Genomic DNA, 22,739 nt, shown 5'->3' with positions numbered 1-22,739 from the left:
AGGACAGAACAAGGAAAGGAATCTGAAGAACCTTCATCAAGAGCCAGCAAATCTGCCAAAGAAGGAGGCCCTGTCCCCAAGTGGACAGGTCCCATGAAGTCATCAAAACATATTCTGTTTCTGCCAGAGGATACCTTCTGCAGGAAAACTGGTGTGTTCTGCCTGCTGAATATCCAGGGATCAGAATCCTCCAGCAATGACCTCCAAAAATGCTGACTGCAAGGATCCACAAAGCTGTCTCTTCACAGGAGGTCGCTTGAGCATTCCACAATGGGGATGCCAGGAAAAAGCACTAGGCTGATCAGAAGTGCCAATGCTCCAAAAGATAGCAGGTATAAAAAAGTGGGACACTAAGAATGCAGGTCCTTATTGAGGTAGGGAATAGTCAGAGCTTGTCCCAATTGGCAGGAGATCACTCTGGAGAGCAGGGGCTTTGAGGGGTACCATTAAGGGCATATATCCCAAGGACAGGGGATTTCCCTGAGGGTGAGAATAGTGGAACAACTTCAAAAACTGGGTTCACACATGAGCTAAAGCAAGGGGTCCAGGGGTGGGAGGAGTCCAGGGAAGGTGCATTATTCTGTGTTGGAGCATAGAGGAAATGAGTAGGAACAGCCGTAGGGGACACCAGAGGTAAATGATTAGCCTGTAGGCCTAAAATGGTGCTATTTGCACCTGGATGCTAGAGGAAAATGACCCAGGAACCCTCAACCAGAGTTCACAATCAACCCCTCACTTGTAGAGTGGGGGCACACCTTTATGCAGAAGGCTTTTCAAATGACTTGGTGGGTCTCTTATTAAGAGCCTTATTAGCTGAGATTCAAGGCCTGAGGGTACCTACTACAGAAGTAAAGGAAGGAGGAATGTAGAAATGTCTGACCTCTCCCAGAAGCTCCTATGTTGAGGCAGAGTATGTTCTGGCCTCCAGTAACATCTCAGATGATTGTATCAAGAATCAAAAAGATGACATCTCTCAAGGGCCAAGCAGGTGAGATGCTCATATGGCATCAATGACAGCACCTTATCAAAGTGCTCTGCACATCTGTATGGACATTGGACCCATGTGTGACACCAGTTTAGATGCTTGTAACAAGCCATCACAGAGTGATTCTTTACGAGGGATCTAATCCATCCTGCCATGGTTTGACAAAATCAGGGCAGAGACAGTACAGGACAGAACCTGTAAGATCAAACCTGGTTTAAAAAAGGTATTTCAACTACCTGTCAGTAGAATCTTTAAAAAGGTAAAGCACACCTTCTAGTAGTTTTCCTGTTAGGGTGGGTAACCGGTGGATGCACTATTGGAATAGACCACCAATTAAATAAATTCCCTCTCAAAGAGGTACAGTTCTAAACACGCATACAGTTGGGTCCCAGGACCCTTCTAGTCCACCCACAGGAATATCTCTGAAGGACCCAATGATGGAGTTAGGAAATGCTGGGTAGCAAGCACTGTATCTAAATGGTCTGAAATGACCCCTGGTAATTCTGGGGTGATGACAGGAGACTGCAGTGCCACAAAAACCATCTCTTCAGAGGAAGACTGTTGAGAGTCTGAATCTAGAGATGGTCACAGTGACTGGTGACCTGGCCTGATCTAAGGACTCGGTATAGTTACAGAAACTCCACAGGGGATGGCACTGGGGCACACTTAGCGCCGGTTCACACAGGGGTGGCTTCAAAGTTGCGTGACCCTCGTCAGACTCTGAAGCCGGCCCGTACATTCTGTATAGAAGTCAATGCAAGCCTGCAGGCAATATCTGCAAGGATTTGGGTGAATCCAGTCACAAAGCCCTTAGTCACTACAGTAGAGGCCTCTGACAACAGGGTAGAACTCTCCTTTGGCAGAGCTGAAAGAGACTTCAATGATGTGGACCTTATAGCTAAAAGGGTCACTGGATTCCAGTTTACTGGCCTCAGTTCTCTTAAAGGATACCAAGTAGATGCCCCTGGTAGCCACATGACAGTGGTGCAACAAAACCTAAAGTTTGAAGATAGGGCTCAAGTATTTACAAATCCCAGGCACCTGGTGTTTTTTAGCATAAGATTGGCAGAGGTGATCAGGTCACTGTAGGACAGTAGCCACAGCCCAAGTTCCACATGGCGCTCTGCAAAGCGTGAGCAATAGCGGGATTGTGCTTCTTGTTCTACATTGAACGTCAGGAAAGAGACAACTTTTGCTATTCCCCCTGTGGACGAAATCAGCCTCAGTTAACTGCTTCTGCAGTAAAACCAACAGTAGCAGGAAATTTGAAATCATCACAAAATAAATAGTTACGCATAGTGAAAACATAGTGGATCATCTGAGACCGGGCAAGCGCTGTGGAAATGCCAGAGCTCTAGACCTGGAAAAGTGCTCTATGGCTAACTTTTACCAGTACACAGAGATCTGGAAAGCATTGCATTGCAGAACCCAGTTCCCAAATATCACAGTCCAGGCTAATCTGCACATCCAGTCACGGCACAGCACTGTAAACCCAGACTCAGAAAACGGCAATTCAAAAGAATTTTCTATGCAGTAACCAGCTCAAGTAGCAACGTATAGAGAAATCAATATAGCAAGAATCCAAAGAAAAAGTGAAACGGAAAGAAAAAAAAAAGAGTTGCAAAGATTAGTTTCGATTTTTTTCCAGCAGATCTCCAGAAAAGACATCCATTCTCCTAGGATACTATAGGGTTATTCTGGGGCTGTCTCACATTTTTTTTTTCATTTGCAAATTTATGTCCGTTTGCAATGTCTATGGAAGCTTTGGGTGATTTGAAACTTGGCCTAGAGAAACCTGCACCATCTTGAAAAATAAACCAATGCCCTAATTATGTATAGGAGTCATAGTTTGTACTTCCTTTTAAGCTACAATTAATACTTGCACTTGTAAAATATAACATACTGCAAACAGTAGCGCCAGTCCTAGCTGCAGGGTTCAAATGGTAGTATTTTTGCTAATAGTGAAACTAAACTCTGAATTGGGTGGGTAGATGGCAAAGGTATTGAATATATTCTCCTCAGTCTTCACGAGGGAATCGGGGGGCTTCAGTAACCAAAACTGCAGTGTGTATCCTTATGACACATTGCAGGAAGTATCTCCATGGTTAACAAGAGGACATAATTAAAATTAGACAATTGGGAAACTTAACATTAATAAATCACAAGGACCAGATGGCTTGCATCCAAGGGTATTTAGGGAACTCAGTCAAGTAATTGCCAGACCATTGTTCCTAATTTTTACTGACAGTATACTGACTGGAATGGTACCAGGTGATTGGAGAAAAGCCAATGTAGCACTAATATTTAAAAAGGGCCCAAAATACATCCCTGGGAATTACAGACCATTTAGCCTAACATCAATGGTATGCAAGCTCTTGGAGGGGATAAGAGATTATATACAAGATTTTAGCAACGAGAACGGTATCATTAGCAGTAATCAGTGTGGATTCATGAAGAATAGTTCTTGCCAAACCAAACTATTAACCTTCTATGAGGAGGCAAGTTGCCATCTAGATAAAGGAAGGCCCGTAGACATGGTGTATCTGGATTTTGCAAAAGCATTTGACACAGTTCCCAATAAATGTTTACTGTATAAAATAAGGTCCATTGGCATGGACCATAAGGTGAGTATATGGATTGAAAACTGGCTACAAGGGCGAGTTCAGAGGGTGGTAAAAAATGGGGAGTACTCGGAATGGTCAGAGGTGGGTAGTGGGGTCCCCTAGGGTTCTGTGCTGGGACCAATCCTATTTATTTTGTTTATAAACGACCTGGAGGATAGGATAAACAGTTCAATGCCTGTTTTTGCTGTACCATACTAAGCTAAGCAGGGCAATAACTAAGGATGTGGAAACCTTGCAAAAAGATTTGAACAAATTAATGGGGTGGGCAACTACATGGCAAATGAGGTTTAACCACTTCACGACCAGTGCACGACAATGTACATCCCTTTTTTGAAGAGGGATATCTCGATGGCGGCGGAGGCGATCAGGTCCCATCGCCTGCTTGGTATGGATACGAGTGAGGGCAAGATGGCCCCCATCCATCTCCAATACCATAGCAGGGCGGAAGCGAAGTCAACCGATAATTATCCCGCTCTACAAGACTTTGGTCCGGCCTCACCTGGAATATGCTGTCCAGTTCTGGGCACCAGTCCTTAGGAAGGATGTACTGGAAATGGAGCGAGTACAAAGAAGGGCAACAAAGCTAATAAAGGATCTGGAGGATATTACTTATGAGGAAAGGTTGCAAGCACTGAACTTATTCTCTCTGGAGAAGAGACGCTTGAGAGGAGATATGAATTCAAATTATAAATACCCTACTGGTGACCCCACAATAGGGATAAAACTTTTTTGTGGAAGGTAGTTTAACAAGACATGTGTTAATGCCACTCATTAAAATTAGAAGAAAGAGGTTTAACCTTAAACTACGAAGAGGGTTCTTTACTGTAAGAGCGGCAAGGATGTGGAATTCCCTTCCACAGGCGGTGGTCTCAGCGGGGAGCATCGATAGTTTCAAAAAACTATTAGATAAGCACCTGAACGACCACAACATACAGGGATATACAATGTAATACTGACATATAATCACACACATGGGATGGACTTGTGTCTTTTTTCAACCTCCCCTACTATGTAACTATATTATTAAAAAGGTCATTAAACAGGAACTGTTTAATGACAATATTATTTTCCAGCATTTACATAGTGCCAACAGTTTACACAGTGCTTTACATCTTGAGGGTACACTGTACAAATACAATAAACTTTAATACAGTAGGTGTCAGAGATATATGATGGGAACATAAAAATGGATGAGAAGTGCTTATTTTTTTCCTTGCTGCTTTAATTACCTTCCAATGCTGCTTATAAAAGCAAAAGCTTACACATAGTCTAAGCAGACTGTTGGGTAACGTCAGTCAAAACAGGAGGACCCATGTTCATTTTTGCTGATCCTTCCTTGTAATATAACGAGCCCAAAAGCCTGTTTTTAATCGTATGACCTGAGAGAACCTCAGGCAACATTTTCCAAGAATGTAAGTATTTCAACCATTCTGTAACTGTTTATTTACCCCTAAAGCAGAGTTGTTAAAATAATTTTAAGGTAATGTTCAGAATACCCATGAAGACAACAATCCCCAAAACCTACTGGATGAGCAAGGAAATCCATTGAGGGCAGGAACACCGATCCAGAGAGAATCTCTCTCACCAGCAATGTAAGAGGTCTGAAAAACAATGCATAAGCTATGAAGAGTTTAAAGGAGTAACATTTGAACACTGATCATGCTAAAGCCATATTATTACAATGACAAATAAAAATAACTAAATTTCGTTTTACTATCTATTATGTACTCTTAAAAGAAAACTATAGGGTATAAATGTTGAGTTATTGTAAAGCTCAATAATAGTTGTGATGTTTCTACTTGCTAGCTATGTAATATTTTTATTCTGGTATTTAATACATTTGTAGTCTCAACTAGTAGCTAATTAAATGTTAGAATCTGTAATCTGCACCCAAGGTCCGAAAAATAAAATTAGAGAACAAATCCTCTGGTGATTGTTTTTTGTGGAGTCCCAAAAAATTGCTGCTTTGACAATTGCTGCGTTGCTCTAAGCAGGAAACCCCCTTGCACATGAGTCTACAAGATTAAATAAATATCGCTCACTGAAGGACACAGCTTATTAATATTAGCCTTAAGACCCCTTTTACACTGAGGTGGTTTTCAAGCGCTAGAAATAGCACCTGTAATGCGCCTCCCATTCACTTCAGTGTGGTTTTTCACACTAGTGTGGTGCGCTTGCGGGACGGTAGAAAAAATCCTGCAAGCAGCATCTTTGGAGCAGATTGGGAGCGCTGTATTTAGTGGTCCCAAATGCCCTGCCCATTGAAATGAAAGAGCAGCGCTTCCAAAGCGTCTGAAAAGTACTTCAGAAGAACCATAACACAGGCACCTTTAACCCCTTCTTTGGTGTTAAAAGCGCACTGCTAGCAGCCGAAAAGCGCCACTTAAACATCGCTAAATCGCGATTAAAATGAGCTGTGCTTTACGTGGCCCCAGTGTGAAAGGGGTCTAAGGCTATAACCCCTCCCATCTCACAACTTGCTTGTTATGTTTAGTGTACTCAGAAGAATGCATGTCTCCTTAAATGTGTGACAAAACCTACTAGAACACTCAAAAACGCTCAAATCGAGCATTTCCATGCATTTCTATGGAACAAAAACCACTTAAAATTCATCAATCTGCCCGATTTGAGCTACAAAATAAGCTGCAGAAGTGTGATTGGGGCCTTACAATTTCATACCAGGAAATTGGCTGTGAAGCCGCAAAGGCTTCACTGTTGTTTTCCATACTTAAGATGCAGGCGTCTGCACCCAAAGCCGATTGAAGAATTGGCTCAGGTGAGGACATAGCTGGATACCTGGACAGGTAAGTGCCCTTATATTAAAAGTCAGTAGCTACAGTATTTGTAACTGCTGACTTTAATTTTTTTGGGGGGGACCCTGGAGCTTCTCCTTAAGTCTAAGTCTGAAAAGTCTTAATGAATCAGCTTTTTCTTTTCCAAGCACCCTCCTTGGATGCATAGTAGTCCATTATGCTTTACCTTTGCAGGGAATCAAAGAGGAAATAAACCCATCAGGGTTTACTTCCTCTTTAAGTGCTGGTGGGCAAAGCAAAAGTTAAAGCGGTGATCCTCCTAGGGAAAAAAAAAAACGAATACTGTAGCTGCTGACTTTTTAATATATAGACACTTACCTGCCCAGGGAGCCCACGACGTCGGCATCCCAGCCGATTTTTCAGATCGGCCGTCGGGTGCTGCTGCTGCCATTCGTCATAAGGAAAACCGGCAGTGAAGCCTTTTGGCTTCACAGCCTGTTCCCTACTGCACATGCGAGAAGTGCGCTGTTCTTTATATATAGCATAGGTATGTGGCACCAGAGAGGGGAAGAAAGCAGATCAGCAGAAGTTCCACTTTTGGGTGGAATTCCACTTTAAGGACTTGTTATAACTACCCTTGTGGAAGACAGTCTTTTTGCCGATTTGCCGAAAGAGATTATTAAAAAGACTGTAGTGGGGTAAGATCACTTGCATCCTAAAGCAGCTTGATATCCTGCATCAAAACAGAACTACGGTCTAACCTTTGGGATGGAGGATAAGCAGGCGAAAATTTCTCAGATGACAATATCTGGATCTGGGGGAATAAGCTCTCCTTCATGAGGTGTTTCAATGCATATGTCTGCATTGAGGGATGCTAGATATGGATCTGATAGCATCTCAGTTTAACATAAAATTAGACAGATTTATCTCCAAAGATCCAAGGGTGGATATAGTGGATGCCTTGGTAGTGCCATGGGATCACTATGCCATGCTGTATGCCTTTCCACTGCTGAAGTAGTGGCAGCACTGTCTCTATTGCTGCAGCCCTCCCACTGTGAGCTGCAGTGACTAGGAGGGGAAGTGTGTAACATAGAAATGATTTGGCTCAGTCAGGGAAGGTAAAGGATGACTACGAGGATTGTGCATCACATAGTAAGTGGATTTGAGGTTTGTTCAGACTCATGCAGGAGACTTTATAGTTGTATTTTAATTGAAAAGTTACCTTTACATGAGACATCACGTCTAAACAAAGGGATGGGCACTCCCATTCTTGGCATGGCATCATGCAAAATAACTTTAGATTCATAACCCAATAAATGATCCAAACACTATAACTAGCCTCTTGTATTTGCATACAGACAACGATAAGCCACAATGTAAAGTTCATTGTTACAATAGTTTTTATAATTGTGTCAAAAATGTGTATCTGCCGCTAAATATATCAACTGCTTTATTTGTAGTGTTAGAACAGGAAAAATATTACTTTTTACTTGCAGCGTGAAAAATATTACTTTTTACTTGCAGCAACGAAAACAGTAAATACAAAGGAGTGAAAGCAGAATATATATACACTCTATACAAAAGAAAACTTGCCTGCTGTCTGTTGCTTTCGGAGGTAGAATAAAAGGAAAGAGCAGCTCTGTAAGATTTCTGAGGTAGCCAAGCTCATCTCTGCGGCTTCTCAATGCAACATGAAGGTCAGGCCCATATTCTTCCAGGGCTGCCTGCTGCAGGGACTCAGAGCTTTTCACTAAACAGAATGCAGTCACACAAATTATGGTTCCATGAAAATGCAACACACACATACCATTGACCAGAATATTATACTGATTATTTCATTTACCTTTTTGTTTTGCTTTTGATATTATTTCAATGTGCTTCATGGCAGCTTTTAGTAGTTTTCTTGTAATTATAGTTGGAATATCCACCTAGAAATGACCAGTTAAACATTTTATGAACTGTTCCCCGTGTACAGGTAAAATATTGTCTAAAGTCTTGGATGGAGAGTGCAGGATTACAAAATAACAAGCATCCATTCATACAATGCTGCAGCTCTTCCCCACCAACTCTAATGCCGCGTACACACAATCGGAAATTCCGGCCAGAAAAAGACAGATGAGAGCTTTTCATCGGAAAATGTGACCGTGTGTATGCTCCATCGGAATTTAGCTGTCCGAATTACCGCCAGCCAAAAATTGATAGCATGTTCTCAATTTTCCCAACGGAAAAACTTTTTATCGGTAATTCCGATCGTGTGTATGCAATTCCGACACGCCAAAAATCACGCATGCTCAGATTCAACTACGAGACAGACGCTATTGGCTACTGAACTTCCTTTTTCTAGTCACGTCGTACGCGTTGTACGTCACCGCGTTGTAAACGATCGGAATTTGATGTGACCGGTGTGTAGGCAAGACAGCTTGAGCCGAATTCCGTCGGGAAAACCATGAGAGCTTTTTCCGACGAGAATTCCGATCGTGTGTATGCGGCATTAGGCTCCTTTTATACTTGTGTGACTTGGGAGCCGAAGTTGAAGAACATGTGAAATAAAATTTTTGTCTATGGGAGCTGTCATTACTGACACTACAGAAGTCGCTGCAACTTCAGAAAATGTTCCTGCACTACATTGATATGACTTTTAATGTGACTTTGGTCCACAAAAAAAAAGTAAGATCAAAAGTCGCATCAAAAGCCACTCCAAAGTCGCACTGGAAATTGCCCTAATGTAAAAGGACCCTAAGACAGAGAACCGATCACATGACCTCTCATCATTCAGTTTTCATTGAGCAAAGTGCAGTCACTGTCAATTGTCGGCTCTCTGCCCCTCCAGTGTTCACTGGAACGCCAGCCAGTGGAAGGGGCGGGAGCAGCTGCAGGGAGCCTAGGGGGGCACTTTTCTCACATACCACACTCAACAATGCAAACTGATACATTACTGCACTCCTGACCACTTCACCCTTCTGACTAAAGTATTCATAGTCTGGACAGTTGCTGGTTTCTAAATAATCTCCTAAATTCGCCTCTCAGGTATGCTCAGACAAAATGCAAAAATTGCTCTGTTCACCAAGAGGTATACAAATATAGGAACTTAAGTAACTCCTGTTTCAGACAAGGTTTTTAAATGTGGAAAAGGGAAATAGAGGTAAAACAGAATAGAAGACATACTAATAATGAGAATATTAAATGACGGGTATGTTTCTTGGCTTCATTCAAAAAAGAACACACAAAAATTACCTTTTGTATTCTTCGCACAAGAACAGATGCAAAGAATCTTAGGGCCAGCCTCAATTCATCAACGAAAGACTCATCTTGAGTAATATCACTGCCAGAAACAAAAAAGGAAAAAAAAAAACAGTTGTGAAGTAAGACTGTACTATCCCCCCCCCCCCCCCCCCCCCAAAAAAAATAAAAAATCTGTTTCTGGTATTTAGAGCCATCTGTTGATCATTTCAAGTTTTTGCCCAGCGGACAGGCGTATGCCTCCTTAGCTGCAGTGCCTGAATGCACACACAGGTGATTTTTGATTTGTTTTATTTTACAGTTTTGAGCAAAACATAAGAATTCAATGACAGGAAAAATGATTCAAAATGTGAGAGTGTATATAATCCTTGTAAAATCACTTATGTGGACAAGTTACTCTGTCTCTTTGATTAAATGATCAATAGAGTAAAGGAACAAAGTACTTACCGATACCATGGATAAACAAAGTTTTCCAGCACCAGTTCAAATACCTGTACAGTAAATAAATACAGTATAAGCACAAGGTGTTATTACTAAGCAGCAATAAAAGACAATTTTAAAAAACTAAAATTACATTGATATTCATAATAAAAAAAAAAACCTAGACTTGACATGAAAAAAAAAATGTACATGTGCAAACTCTGGCAGATGCTCAAGAGTTACACAATCCCGGTATGGACACTTAAAGAAGAAGTAAACCCTGATGAGTTTCATCACCGTATAGGTTTAGGAGATATTTCTTGGACCTACAGGTAAGACGTAATCTAGGCTTACCTGTAGGTCAAAGTGGTTTGTAAGGGTTTACAACCACTTTAAGATGGCTTAAGTTCCTGGACCCACCTGGTATATTGCAGGGACTGTGACAAAGGATTGAGCAGCAGGTTGTGCGTTACAAACAGGAGTATACCCATTTTAAACCTATTTAATATCTATGTATGTGGATTGAACATTTTGAGCATATTATCAAGAGATTAAATAAATGCCAATTGCATACAGGTTTTGAATTAAAAGATGAACTCTGGGAACGAGAAGGCCACCCCACAATGCAAGGGTTAAATGCTCGTTTATTATAGGGGTACAGGGATAAGCTCTTTTATTTACCTCAGTTCTGGCTCTAGCAGCGTCCTCTCTAAGGCTTGCCTCCACGCAGGCTCACAAGTTACTGGTACGCCTCCTTATGCACAATGCAGTTAGTAGCCACAGCACAGTATATAATGATGCTGGGGGACCACCCACAACCCTGAGCTTTTCATTTTGAAAAAAGAGTTTGTCCAATATTTGCAGATAATATCAAACTCCAGAGAGGAACTGCCAGAAGATCCCAGGGAAGAATTGGTGTCAGAAGGCCTGGAGAGCCGTAAAATTAGGATTTCTTTGTCATACTTACCTGTAAACTCCTTTTCTTTGAGTACATCATGGGACACAGTGTTAGGCTAATATTCATTGCCTGCTGGGTTATATATTTAATCTCCAGGTGAATGGATACTGGTAGACCAAAGGTCTTTAGACAGGAAGTGATCCCCTATATAACCCTTCCCATACAGGAAGTACTTCAGTTTTGTAGCAAGCACTGAATCCTCAAAAAGAGGGGCGGGACCTCTGTGTCCCATGATGTACCGAAACAAAAGTATTTTCCAGGTAAGTATGATGAAAAAATCCTATTTTCTGTTTCACACACTATGGGACACAGAGTTAGGCTAATATTCATTACCTGCTGGGACGTCCCAGAAAAATAGCCTTGAGTGGAGGGAGACACCCTGCCTAACAATAGCCATCAGACCTTATATGGCAGCCCGCAGTACACTGTGGCCGAAAGCCGAATCCTCTGCTGCTCGAAACATCCACTAAAATTTTGGATGGAGGAGGTCATAACACGACCCTTTCATGGTGAAGGATCAAGTATGGTTCCCTACATGAAAAGGCTGCCAATTGCGACACCCTTCTAGCCGAGGTGATGGCCATCAGGAAGGCTAGCTTGCTTGACAGCAAGTCTAATGGAATTTCCTTGATAGGCTCAAATGGCTGTTTCTGTACCACAGACATCACCAAGTTCAAGTCCCAAGGACACATTGGTGAACTTATCACTGCGAGTTGCCCCCTGCATAAAGGTTTGGATCAGTGAATGACCTCTTGACCTCTGATTGTATTTAAAGTCAATTTGATTTCCACCACTGACTGTATAAAAGAGAGAATTCTCCCAATCACGTATTTCCGAGGATGCCTTTTTTTGGCTTCACACCAAGTAATATAAGTCTTCCAGACCTTATGATGGAACTACCTAGTGACAGGTTTTCTAGCATTCACTAGGGTAGACACCACTGGTCCCGAGATGCCACGGTCCTTTAACACACTGGCTTCAATAGCCATGCCGTCAAATTTAGAGACTGTAAATTGGGGTGGAATATAGGACCTTGACACAGTAGATCGGGGCGTCGTGGAATCGTCCATGGCCCGTCTATTATCAGTCTCACATCTCCGGGAACCAGGAGAGCTGTAGCTTGTTGTTGAACCTGGATGCCAGTAGAAAAAGTAAAATACCCAGTACTAGTGCTAGGACCTTTGTGAACACACGGGGGAGCTGCATCAACCCCGAAGGGTAGAGCCACAAACTGAAAACGACGTTCCTCTACTGCACAACGTTATCTTACGTCGCTTCACCTTTTGGCCCGGAGCCAATGCGAGTGTACGGCAGGTGCGACGACTGCCGGGCACACGGCGATCACTTGTTACAGAACGAGAAACGGGATCTGTGTGTATAAACACACAGATCCCAAGTCTCTCAGGGGAGAGGAGACAGATTGTGTGTTCACACAATGTATGAACATTGATCTCTCTCTTCCTCTAGCCAGTCCCACCCCCCTTAGAATACACCCAGGGAGCACAGTTAACCCCTTGATCGCCCCTAGTGTTAACCCCTTCCTTGCCAGTGACATTTATACAGTAATCAGTGCATCTTTATAGCACTGATCGCTGTATAATTGTCAATGGTACCAAAAATGTGTCAAACGCGTCCAATTTGTCCTCTGCAACATTGCAGTCCCGGTAAAAATCGCAGAACACTGTCATTACTAGCAAAAAAATAAAAATAATAATAAAAATGCCATAAATCTATCCCCTATTTTGTAGACGCTATAACTTTTGTGCAAACCAATCAATATAAGCTTATTGTGATTTATTTTATTTTTTTACCAAAAACATGTAGAATACATATCAGCCTAAACTGATGAAAAATTTTTTTTTTTTTTTTTTTTTTAATGTGTGATATTTATTATAGCAAAAAGTAAAAGATAGTGTTTTTTTTTTTCAAAATTGTGGTCGTTCTTTTGTTTATAGTGCAAAAAATGTAAACCGCATAAGTGATCAAATACCACCAAAGGAAAGCTCTATTTTTAGGGAAAAAAACCACGTCAAATTTGTGTGGGTACAGCGTCACACGACCACACAATCGGCTCTGTGTCCCACAGCTGCCTTCTGGAAGCACTGCATGCTTGGCATACACAGCTTAAAGTGGTGTTGCCACCAAAAAATAAAAAATAGTTTAAAATTCTTAAAAAAATAAATAAATAAAATATTTGGAAAAAAAACATTTTTTTACTCACCTCTAAATACCTGTTGCTAGGGGGTCCCTCGTAGTCTGCCTTCTTCCTTGCCCGGGCTGGTGACATCACTTTCCCTCACACCGCACAGTCATCTGGGACCTGTCACGTGTCCCAGATGACTGTGCGGAGTATCATGGCGCCCTGCGCCACTCGCAAATACGTAGTGGGTGCCCGGCTGTGAAGCCACAGCCGGGTGCCCACAGTAAGAATGACGGCGCCACGAGCGGAGCGGGGAACGAGGGGGGGGGGGGCTTCATTCCCCCGCATCGCTCTACCCTGGGACAGGTAAGTGTCCGATTATTAAAAGTCAGCAGCTGCAGTATTTGTAGTGGCTGACTTCATTTATTTTTTTATTTTTTTAGGGGGCACCCCACTTTAAATAAGCTGGCTTTGTGCCAGAGCATTCTGCGCATGCAGCCCCGGGGGATGGGCGTGGCCGTATCTGGGTATGACGCAAATCCTTGTGCGCCCAGATAAAGGCTATGGCGCATTTACGGCGAAGCCGTGTGCACCATGGCCGCCAAACAAGCGGCACTTTTGCAAACACACGTGCGCCATGGCGAACCAAGGCAAAATGTCGCACCATCATTCGCCATTTATACAGGTAAAAAACAGCCAGACACAAGCAAAGAAAGGTACAGTTTGCAAACACCCACAGCTATCCCAAAAACTCCCCCGTATGGTCACCGCACAAAGGTGTCCAGCCTCTAGCTAGCTTGACTGCTTGTTACAATCACTGGGACACCCCACAATAATAATAAAGGGGTTTCACTTACCTATACAGGTTCAGAGCAGCATAGAAACTAAGAGCCCAATCTTTACCCTTCACGGCAGGTTCCTGTCACTTGAGGACCTTCAAGGACTGGGTACCCTTTTCATGTTTAGGGTCCACTCCCTTGGACCTGTACAACACCCCGCAGGAATGCCTTAGTGCTGTAGTGTCCCGGATTCCACAGGCAAAACCTTGCAGGATCTTGAGTCTTCTTTACGAGGCTTTATCTAAGCATAGAAATCCTGTATCAAATGGATCCGATCAGTCAATCCCTTTAATAACTGTTTGTGGGGCTAGAGACCTGGAGCTCAGAGAGCTCAAACAACCGTGCCACCCACATTGCAGACACTGGTAAAAAAACTGAAGTACTTCATGTATGGGAGGGGTTTTATAGGCGATCACTTCCTGTCTAAAGACCTTTGGTCTACGAGTGTCCATTCACCAAGAGATGAAGTATAACCCAGCAGGTAATGAATATTAGCCTAACTCTGTGTCCCATGATATATGAAAAAGAAATGGAAGTTTTAGACCTCCTGGAAGAAGCGTAGAGAAGAGCCTATGAGAGGATCTTCCAATAAAGTAGAAGGAATGTGTTTGGTGCCTTGGCTTGGCCCCAACGCAAGAGGCGTAAGAGCAAAAGTGTGCTCCAGTCTGACTCAATCTTTCACGAAGGTGTAAATGTTCAGGTGACATGCGCAATAATATTTTGGAAAGATCGGGGACCCCTTATACTTGGGTAAGACAAGATGAGCATAGTTGATGTAGGGTTGTTTTGTTGCACCAGAGTTAATTGAATGGGGGCTTGCATAATGTTAAGTAGTATGGGTGTTCAAATGTTCAAGAGAAAACAGGTGTGTCCAACTGTCTGAGATCACAATGTATGGCTTGTAAAGCTGGTACATAGTTTACAGAATATAATTCGGAGACTTTGGCTTCATGCACACGAGACGCTGTTAAACGCGTGTTCAGAGGCAGTTGGACACTTTTTTCAAATGTTATCAATGTTATCCTATGTGTACATGTACACAGTCTAATTTTTTGCAGTTTTTAGGCAGTTGAGTTTAACCTCGTTTTTCCAGAAGCAAAAAAATGGGTTCAGACGCAAAAGTTTCCACGTTTCAGATGCAAAACGTGGCAAAACCCTGCTACCGCGTTTTGTCGTGTTTTCGTTTATAAGCGTTTTTAAAGGTGACCTATTTTTTTTACATAAAAAATCAAAAAAATTATTGCAAATGATGAAAAACCATTAAAAAAATATTTTAAACAATTGCAATTGGGCAATCCACAACTTGTGGCAAGTGACATGGCAGGTGGCAAGTGACGTGGCAAGTGGACAATCCACAACTTGTAGCAAGTGACATGGCAGGTGGCAAGTGGACAATCCACAACTTGTGGCAAGTGACGTGGCAAGTGGACAATCCACAACTTGTGGCAGGTGACGTGGCAGATGACGTGGCAAGTGGACAATCCACAACTTGTGGCAGGTGATGTGGCAGGTGACGTGGCAAGTGGGCAATCCACAACTTGTGGCAAGTGACGTGGCAAGTGGACAATCCACAACTTGTGGCAAGTGACGTGGCAGGTGACGTGGCAAGTGGGCAATCCACAACTTGTGGCAGGTGACGTGGCAAGTGGACAATCCACAACTTGTGGCAAGTGACGTGGCAAGTGGACAATCCACAACTTGTGGCAGGTAAAGACGTGGCAGGTGATGTGGCATGTAACGTGGCAAGTGGACAATCCACAACTTGTGGCAGGTGATGACGTGGCAGGTGATGTGGCATGTGACGTGGCAAGTGGACAATCCACAACTTGTGGCAGGTGACGTGGCAAGTGGACAACACCGCTAAATCGCGGTAAAAATCGCGGTAAAACAGGCGTTTCTAAACACCAGTTTCAGCTTTCAAAGACATGTGTCCAGCAGAGTTTGCATCGGCGTCTCGTGTGCATGAAGCCTTACACAGCGAGTTGAATGCCGAAATCTGTTATATGATCTGCCTTTCAGATGAACAAGAAATTGTTTTAGCAATACTGTATATAAATATGTATGTTTGTATATGTGTAAATTTGGGAGCATGGTATGGGGTAGAGCTAAATGATTCTTGCTAAAATGAGCATCACGATTTTTTTGCTTAGAAGATAGATCACAATTCTTGCAGTGTATCATCTTTCACATTAAAACAAAAAAAATTGTGCCAACTTTACTTTTTTTTATATATTTTGTGTATTTTTTCCCAAAAAATTGCATTTGAAAGACTGCTGGGCAAATACAGTGTGACATAAAATATTGCAGCAATTGCCATTTTATTCCCTAGGGTCTCTGATTTTTTTATATATATATATATATCGCCGTTGACCGCGGTGCGGTCAACGGCGATATGCCGCGAGTGCCAGCTCCCGTGTGCATGCGCGGGAGTGACTTCATTGCGGCTTCGCCGAATGACAACGGCGGAGCAGCGAGACCCACCGAGAAGATGGAGGCTCTGGACTACAGGGGACAGCGGTGACATCGCTGGCTCCTGTGTCAGGTAAGTGACACATAATGGACTACTATGCGATGCATAGTAGTCCATTATGCTTTACCTTTGCAGGGAATGAAAGAGGAAGTAAACCCATCAGGGTTTACTTCCTCTAAGTGGTTAAACTTCCTGCATTTACATGGTTGAAAGCTTGGCAGACTGCCCAGATTATTTGTTTACACAAGAAGTTCTTTCCCTTTGATCTAAGAAGTAAGTTTAGTTACAATGTTTCAAGTTCTACATTTAGCAGATTACCTAGGATGCTTTCTTTTGACAGCAGAGTGAGCAGATAATCTCTTCACTTGTTTATATGAAAGAATCGCCTACTCACAGCGGCAGAGATCGTCAGAGGGGGTGAATCAAGATCGCATTTTTTTAACGATTAATTGTGAAGCTCTAGTATAGGGTATGGGGATCTGGTTCTTTTACAATTTTAGTTGCCATATGATTGAACATCTTTAGCCTGTTCTCACTGAGAATACTGATCAGAACAAAGGGCTTTTACCATTACAGTCTGAATTCAAGTTTATAAAATGTTACCTCTGCCAGAGATGTATCAACCTTTGATGGCACCTTCAAATTAAGCCATGGCTGATAGTTTTCTAACTGCAAAGTAGGTCTGAAAGCCGTAGAAAATGTTATGATTAGGTAATAGTCACTATAAGTAAAAGAAAACACCATTTATTAATTTCATTTTTCAAACTTACCTATGTCTTTTACATTTAACCTTGCCACACACAGCACAACTATGTCCTTGTGGGAAAAGTTCTTGAAGTTCAGGTTGCTAAAGATACAATAATGCATTATGTTAAAGTGATTGTAAAGGTTTTCTCTTTTCATTAAAATAACAAACATGGTATACTTACCTGCTCTGTACAATATTGCACAAAGTGGCCCTGAACCTGCTCTTCTGCTGCCCCCTACTGGTTCTCAAGGCCCCTCCTCTTCTGAGCCACTTGCTATAGGGGCACACCTGTGGACCCACTCCTGAGCTGAGCTGTGGGCATCCATTGACATAAAGACAGCGTGGCTCGGCCCTGCCCCTGACTTTCTGCTCACAGATTTGATTGACAGCATTGTGCTGATTTTCAAGTTTGTTTTTTATTTTACTTTGGAAGCACTAAGGCTTTAATAATATCCAGGATAATCTGAAAAAGCCCCCCCCTTATATATATATATATATATATATATATATATATATATATATATATTTTAGAATCCCCTCAAGCAAGCTTCTGTAAGGTACTGCAGTCATATTACAATTTGCAGTCTACCTCTTTCATAACTATAAAAGGGAGACAGGGAGGAATTATGCACTAGCCTAAAGCCCGGTACATGTAAATTTTTTTTTTTTTTTCGTTTTACTTAGCGGGTTGAATGAAAAAAAAAAAACTGAGTGAAATAAGTATTTGACCCCTTCGCAAAACATGACTTAGGACTTGGTGGTAAAACCCTTGTTGGCAATCACAGAGGTCAGACGTTTCTTGTAGTTGGTCACCAGGTTTGCACACATCTCAGGAGGGTTTTTGTCCCACTCCTCTTTGCAGATCCTCTCCAAGGAATTAAGGTTTTGAGGCTGACGTTCGGTAACTCAAACCTTCAGCTCCCTCCACATTTTCTATGGGATTAAGGTCTGGAGACTGGCTATGACATAATGTGCTTATGCTTGAGCCACTTCTTTGTTGTCTTGGCTGTGTGTTATGGGTTGTTATGCTGCAATACCCATCCATGACCCATTTTCAATGCCCTGGCTGAGGGAAGGAGGTTCTCACCCAAGTTTTGACGGTACATGGCCCCGCCCATCGTCCCTTGGATGCAGTGAAGTTGTCCTGTCCCCTTAGCAGAAAATCACCCCCAAAGCATAATGTCTCCACCTCCATGTTTGACGGTAGGGATGGTGTTCTTGGGGTCATAGGCAGCATTCCTCCTCCTCCTCCAAACACGGCGAGTTGAGTTGATGCCAAAGAGCTCAATTTTGGTCTCACCTGACCACAACACTTTCATCCAGTTCTCTGAATCATTCAGATGTTTATTAGCAAACTTCAGACGGGCCTGTACATGTGCTTTCTTGAGCAGAGGGACCTTGCGAGCGCTACAGGATTTCAGTCCTCCACGGTGTAGTGTGTTACCAATTGTTTTCTTGGGGACTATGGTCCCAGCTGCCTTGAGATCATAAAAAAGATTCTCCCGTGTAGTTCTGAGCTGATTCCTCACCGTCCTCAAGATCACTGAAACTCCACGAGGTGAGACCTCGCATGGAGCCCCAGACCGAGGGAGATTGACAGTTATTTTGTATTTCTTGTGTAATCGCACCGTTGTCACCCTCTCACTAAGTTGCTTGGTGATGGTCTTGTAGCCCCATTCCAGCCTTGTGTAGGTCTACAATCTTGTCCCTGAAATCCTTGGATGGCTCTTTGGTCTTGGCCATCGTGGAGAGATTGGAACCTGATTGATTGCTTCTAAGGACAGATGACTTTTAGACCTGGTTCAGATTGATGCTACTTTGAAATCGCATCCACTTCACTTGAAGTAGCACGATTTCAAAGTAGCAAGGTCAGCGTGATTTCAGGTGCTACTTCATAGACATCTGTGTGGCTTCATGGACAGATGTCTATTGAAGTCGTACTTGAAATCGGCAAAAGTAGTGCAGGAACTACTTTTGCAAATCAGTGCCTTGCCACACAATTGGTGTTTACATCGATTGGAGCAGTGTCCTTGCCTCCAATAAGCTGCGACTTGTTATGCGATTTGATCTCTCAAATTGATGACAAATCACTCCAAGGTGAACCTAGGCTTATACAGGTAACCAGCTGAGATTAGGAGCACTATACAGATAGAATTCTACCTGTATAGAAGACACGTGGGAGCCAGAAATCTTTCTGATTGATAGGGGATCAAATACTAGATTCACTCATTAAAATGCAAATCAATTTTTTACCTTTCTTGAAATGTGTTTTTCTGGATATTTTTGTTGTTATTCTGTCTCTCACTGTTAAAATAAATCTACCATTAAAATTATAGACTGATCATTTCTTTGTCAGTTGGCAAACGTACAAAATCAGCAGGGGTCCAAATACTTTTTTTCCCTCACTGCATAGGCAAAACTTTTTTTTTTTCATTTTGGATAGAGCAAGGAAGGAGTTTTAACCATTTTATTTTTTTGCCATCTGTGTCCCATTGCAGAGATTTCCCTTCACTTTCTGTCCCATTGCCAAACAGGAAGTGAGAGGAAATCTCTGTAAATCAAGGGAATTCCTTGGGGACACCCCAGGTCACCAGAACTAGTATACACATTGGAAGATTTCCCCTCTATCACTTTTCTGAGGACAACCCAAAATTTGGGTAACTTCTCTTACTTTTACTTTCAATGATAATGGTAAACAGGACCAATAGAGAGGGTGAATCTCCTTAAAGCGCGTGTAAACCCGCTGACTTATTATTATTATTTTTTTTTTTTTACACCTGTAAGGGAAAAAGCATAATGAGTTTGTATTTGATCAAAGATTGTATGGCTGAGAGCAGTGGGAAACAAAGTCTTACTTTGGAAGTTTGCCGTCAGGTTGTCCAAGCTGAGGTGTTCTCCCACACACACACACGCAGCCGGCAACTCCATACCATCAAGTATTTATTTTCAAGCCTTCACAGTGAGTACAGTCAGCAGCACGGCATACTAGCTCATTATGAAATACCTTAGAAAGAGGCGCTGGCATCTCACTCAGTCCATGCCGGGGGAGCGGACATGTTCCCTCGGCGTGTCTTCCAGGTATCGTGGCTCCGGCGCTGTGAGTGGCCGGAGCCGCGATGTTGTCACCCCTGAAGTCAGCGGCTCATTGCGAGGGGAATATCTCCTAAACTGTACAGGTTTAGGAGATATTCTTTTTACCTACAGGTAAGCCTTATTATAGGCACAAGCAGTAATAGAAACTGGCAGGTTTTCCAATCCCTCTCCACTCTATCCAAAAATAAAAAAAGTTTTGCCTTTATTTATACTTTAAGTTTGATCAAAGGGCACCTTTAACTGTATTGACTAACTTGTGATCCAAGCCCCCAAAGGTTATTATTATATAAGATTTATATACGCAAACGGTTTGTGCAACCCTTCACAAAAAAAAAGTCAGATAGCAAAGTTACAATACAGTTCCATACACGAGGGTTGGGTGGGCCCTGCTCACGACAGCTTACAATATAAATAGTGACACTATTTAATATAAGGACAAGTTACTTATTTCTGTAAAGCGACTATTATATTAAGTTGTATACTGTTTATTTAGAATATACAAAAACAAAAAAAATACTACTTCCCATAATTAATAAGCAATCTATTTTTTTGCACCAAAACTGTTTTTAAAATCAAAGCAGCTAAATTCTCCAAATTACATACCTTTGGTTTGTATTTGATATTAAAAAGAATATTAGGTAGGAGGGAATCTGGTTCCAGTGAACAGTATAACGTAACAACTCCAGCAAGGAAAGACCAGAAGATCATAAGAATGTGAAGATATCTGCAAAAACAAAAATTAAACATAATGTAAGTATACAGATGTAACATAGAAAAGTTGATTTAAAACTAAACCCATTGATCTAATGTTTCCCAAAAGTTATATTCAAGGTATGCTGAGAATGGTAGCTGTCACAATTGCTTGTGCTCTCAACTGAACTGTCAAGCAATCAAATGGCTGCCGTCATAACTGATCACATGTGCAACACCATGGCAAGAGCAGATCAAACAGGCGAAAATGGCAGCTTCCTTCGCTGTAAAGGATATGAGTTTTAATTCCTCATTAATTTGATCTAATGATTTGCACCCCATTCACACTTGTGCGACTTGTCATGCGACAAGTCGCGCATCAAAGTCACATGACAATTCGTACCCTGCGTTTTCCAATGATAACCATTCATATATGGGTGATGTAAAGTCACTGCAACTTAAAAGTAGCTCATGCACTACTGTGGTCAGACTTTCATGCAACTTGGGGGCCACAGACTTAAATGTTAACCCTCAAAAGTTGCACGAAAGTCCTACCTGAATGTTTTACATGCAACAGTGGGTCCGACTTTGCAGAGGGGCAAGTCACATCCATCCAAAGTGCCATCAAAGTTGCACGCGTTGTACAAGTATGAATGAAGCCTTAGAAAGCACACAATGCCAAGGTTTTGTTAGAACATGAAAATGACTTCATATAAAAGAAAACAACCAAAAATAAAGAACTCTGAAGCCCCATACACACTATCAGTTTTTCTGCTGAGTTTTTACTTCAGATTTACTAAAACCATATAATATGAGGTCATACCTTAGGAGTTTCAATTTGTATGCAGTCAGCAGGCCCTTGCACTACATGGTTTTGGTAAACCTGAAGGAAAAACTGATAGTGTTTATGGGGCTTAAAGGGATTGTAAAGTAAAAATTGTTTTTTTTTTTAAATAACAAACATGTTATACTTACCGCCACTGTGCAGCTCGTTTTGCACAGAGTGGCCCCGAACCTGCTCTTCTGGGGTCCCTCGGCGGCTGTCTCTGCTTCTTCTCGCAGGTACTTCTCACGTTCATGCGAGCTCCCTCGGATGGTGAGATGCACCTGCGGGCGCGCTCCCGTGATACAGCCGACGGCTATAGCCGCTCGTTGTATCACACGGCCCCGCCCCCCGGCGCTCCGCATCAGTGGATGTGATTGACAGCAGCACAAGCCAATGGCTGCGCTGCTTTCCATCCATCCACTCCAGCCAATCAGCGGCCAGGCTGAGTGGTAAAGAGGAAGTCGGGGACGAGCGCGGGACTTTCGAGGGGTGAGGTAAGTAAAACGGGGGGGCTGGGGGAGCAGGCACTGTCAGATGTTTTTTCACCTTAATGCATAGAATGCATTAAGGTGAAAAAACATTTACCTTTACAACCCCTTTAAGGCTGGATTCACATTTATGCACTTTCACTACAGCACTATTTTGATGTGCTTCATCACGGAATTCTGAGAAAATAATGGAGCTGCAAAAAAGATAAAGCAACCAGAATTGACCACAGTACATTATCAGAATCCAGCTGTCATTTGTCAACTCAAATAAACACAGGTATATACTTGTGCAACTGTGGCAGTTTAAAGTGGACATTTAAAGTGATTGTCACAACAAAAATGTATTTCCCTGCCAGCCCCTCTATTATAACGAAGGCATAACACAGTAAATGTTTTTCTAAAACAAAGCTTGTGAATACAGTTTTACAGCTATCTTCAGGCTGGTCACATGACTCCCAGCCAGTC

At 42.3% G+C, this 22,739-nt stretch overlaps 1 protein-coding gene across 3 annotated transcripts in view; it reads right to left on the bottom strand.

Annotated features, from left to right (window-relative positions):
* The window catches only part of SNX14 (sorting nexin 14), a 154,164-nt gene that overhangs the window by 93,221 nt on the left and 38,204 nt on the right, over positions 1 to 22,739 (bottom strand). For all 3 annotated transcript variants that reach the window (XM_077487303.1, XM_077487302.1, XM_077487304.1), the window contains exons 2-9: positions 20,874 to 20,994; positions 17,200 to 17,276; positions 17,033 to 17,111; positions 10,050 to 10,093; positions 9,597 to 9,684; positions 8,206 to 8,290; positions 7,956 to 8,112; positions 5,135 to 5,210 (exon numbers count right to left, since the gene is read on the bottom strand). In XM_077487303.1, the coding sequence (XP_077343429.1) occupies positions 5,135 to 5,210; positions 7,956 to 8,112; positions 8,206 to 8,290; positions 9,597 to 9,684; positions 10,050 to 10,093; positions 17,033 to 17,111; positions 17,200 to 17,276; positions 20,874 to 20,994 (727 nt within the window). The remainder of the gene's footprint in view (positions 1 to 5,134; positions 5,211 to 7,955; positions 8,113 to 8,205; positions 8,291 to 9,596; positions 9,685 to 10,049; positions 10,094 to 17,032; positions 17,112 to 17,199; positions 17,277 to 20,873; positions 20,995 to 22,739) is intronic.

The sequence above is a fragment of the Lithobates pipiens genome, unplaced genomic scaffold (assembly GCF_037356315.1).
Source record: "Lithobates pipiens isolate NorthernLeopardFrog02 unplaced genomic scaffold, aLitPip1_a1.2 Scaffold_18, whole genome shotgun sequence".
Lineage (NCBI taxonomy): Eukaryota > Metazoa > Chordata > Amphibia > Anura > Ranidae > Lithobates > Lithobates pipiens.
The sequence above is the reverse complement of the archived record's forward strand: the minus strand, read 5'-3'. Positions and strand labels throughout refer to the sequence as shown.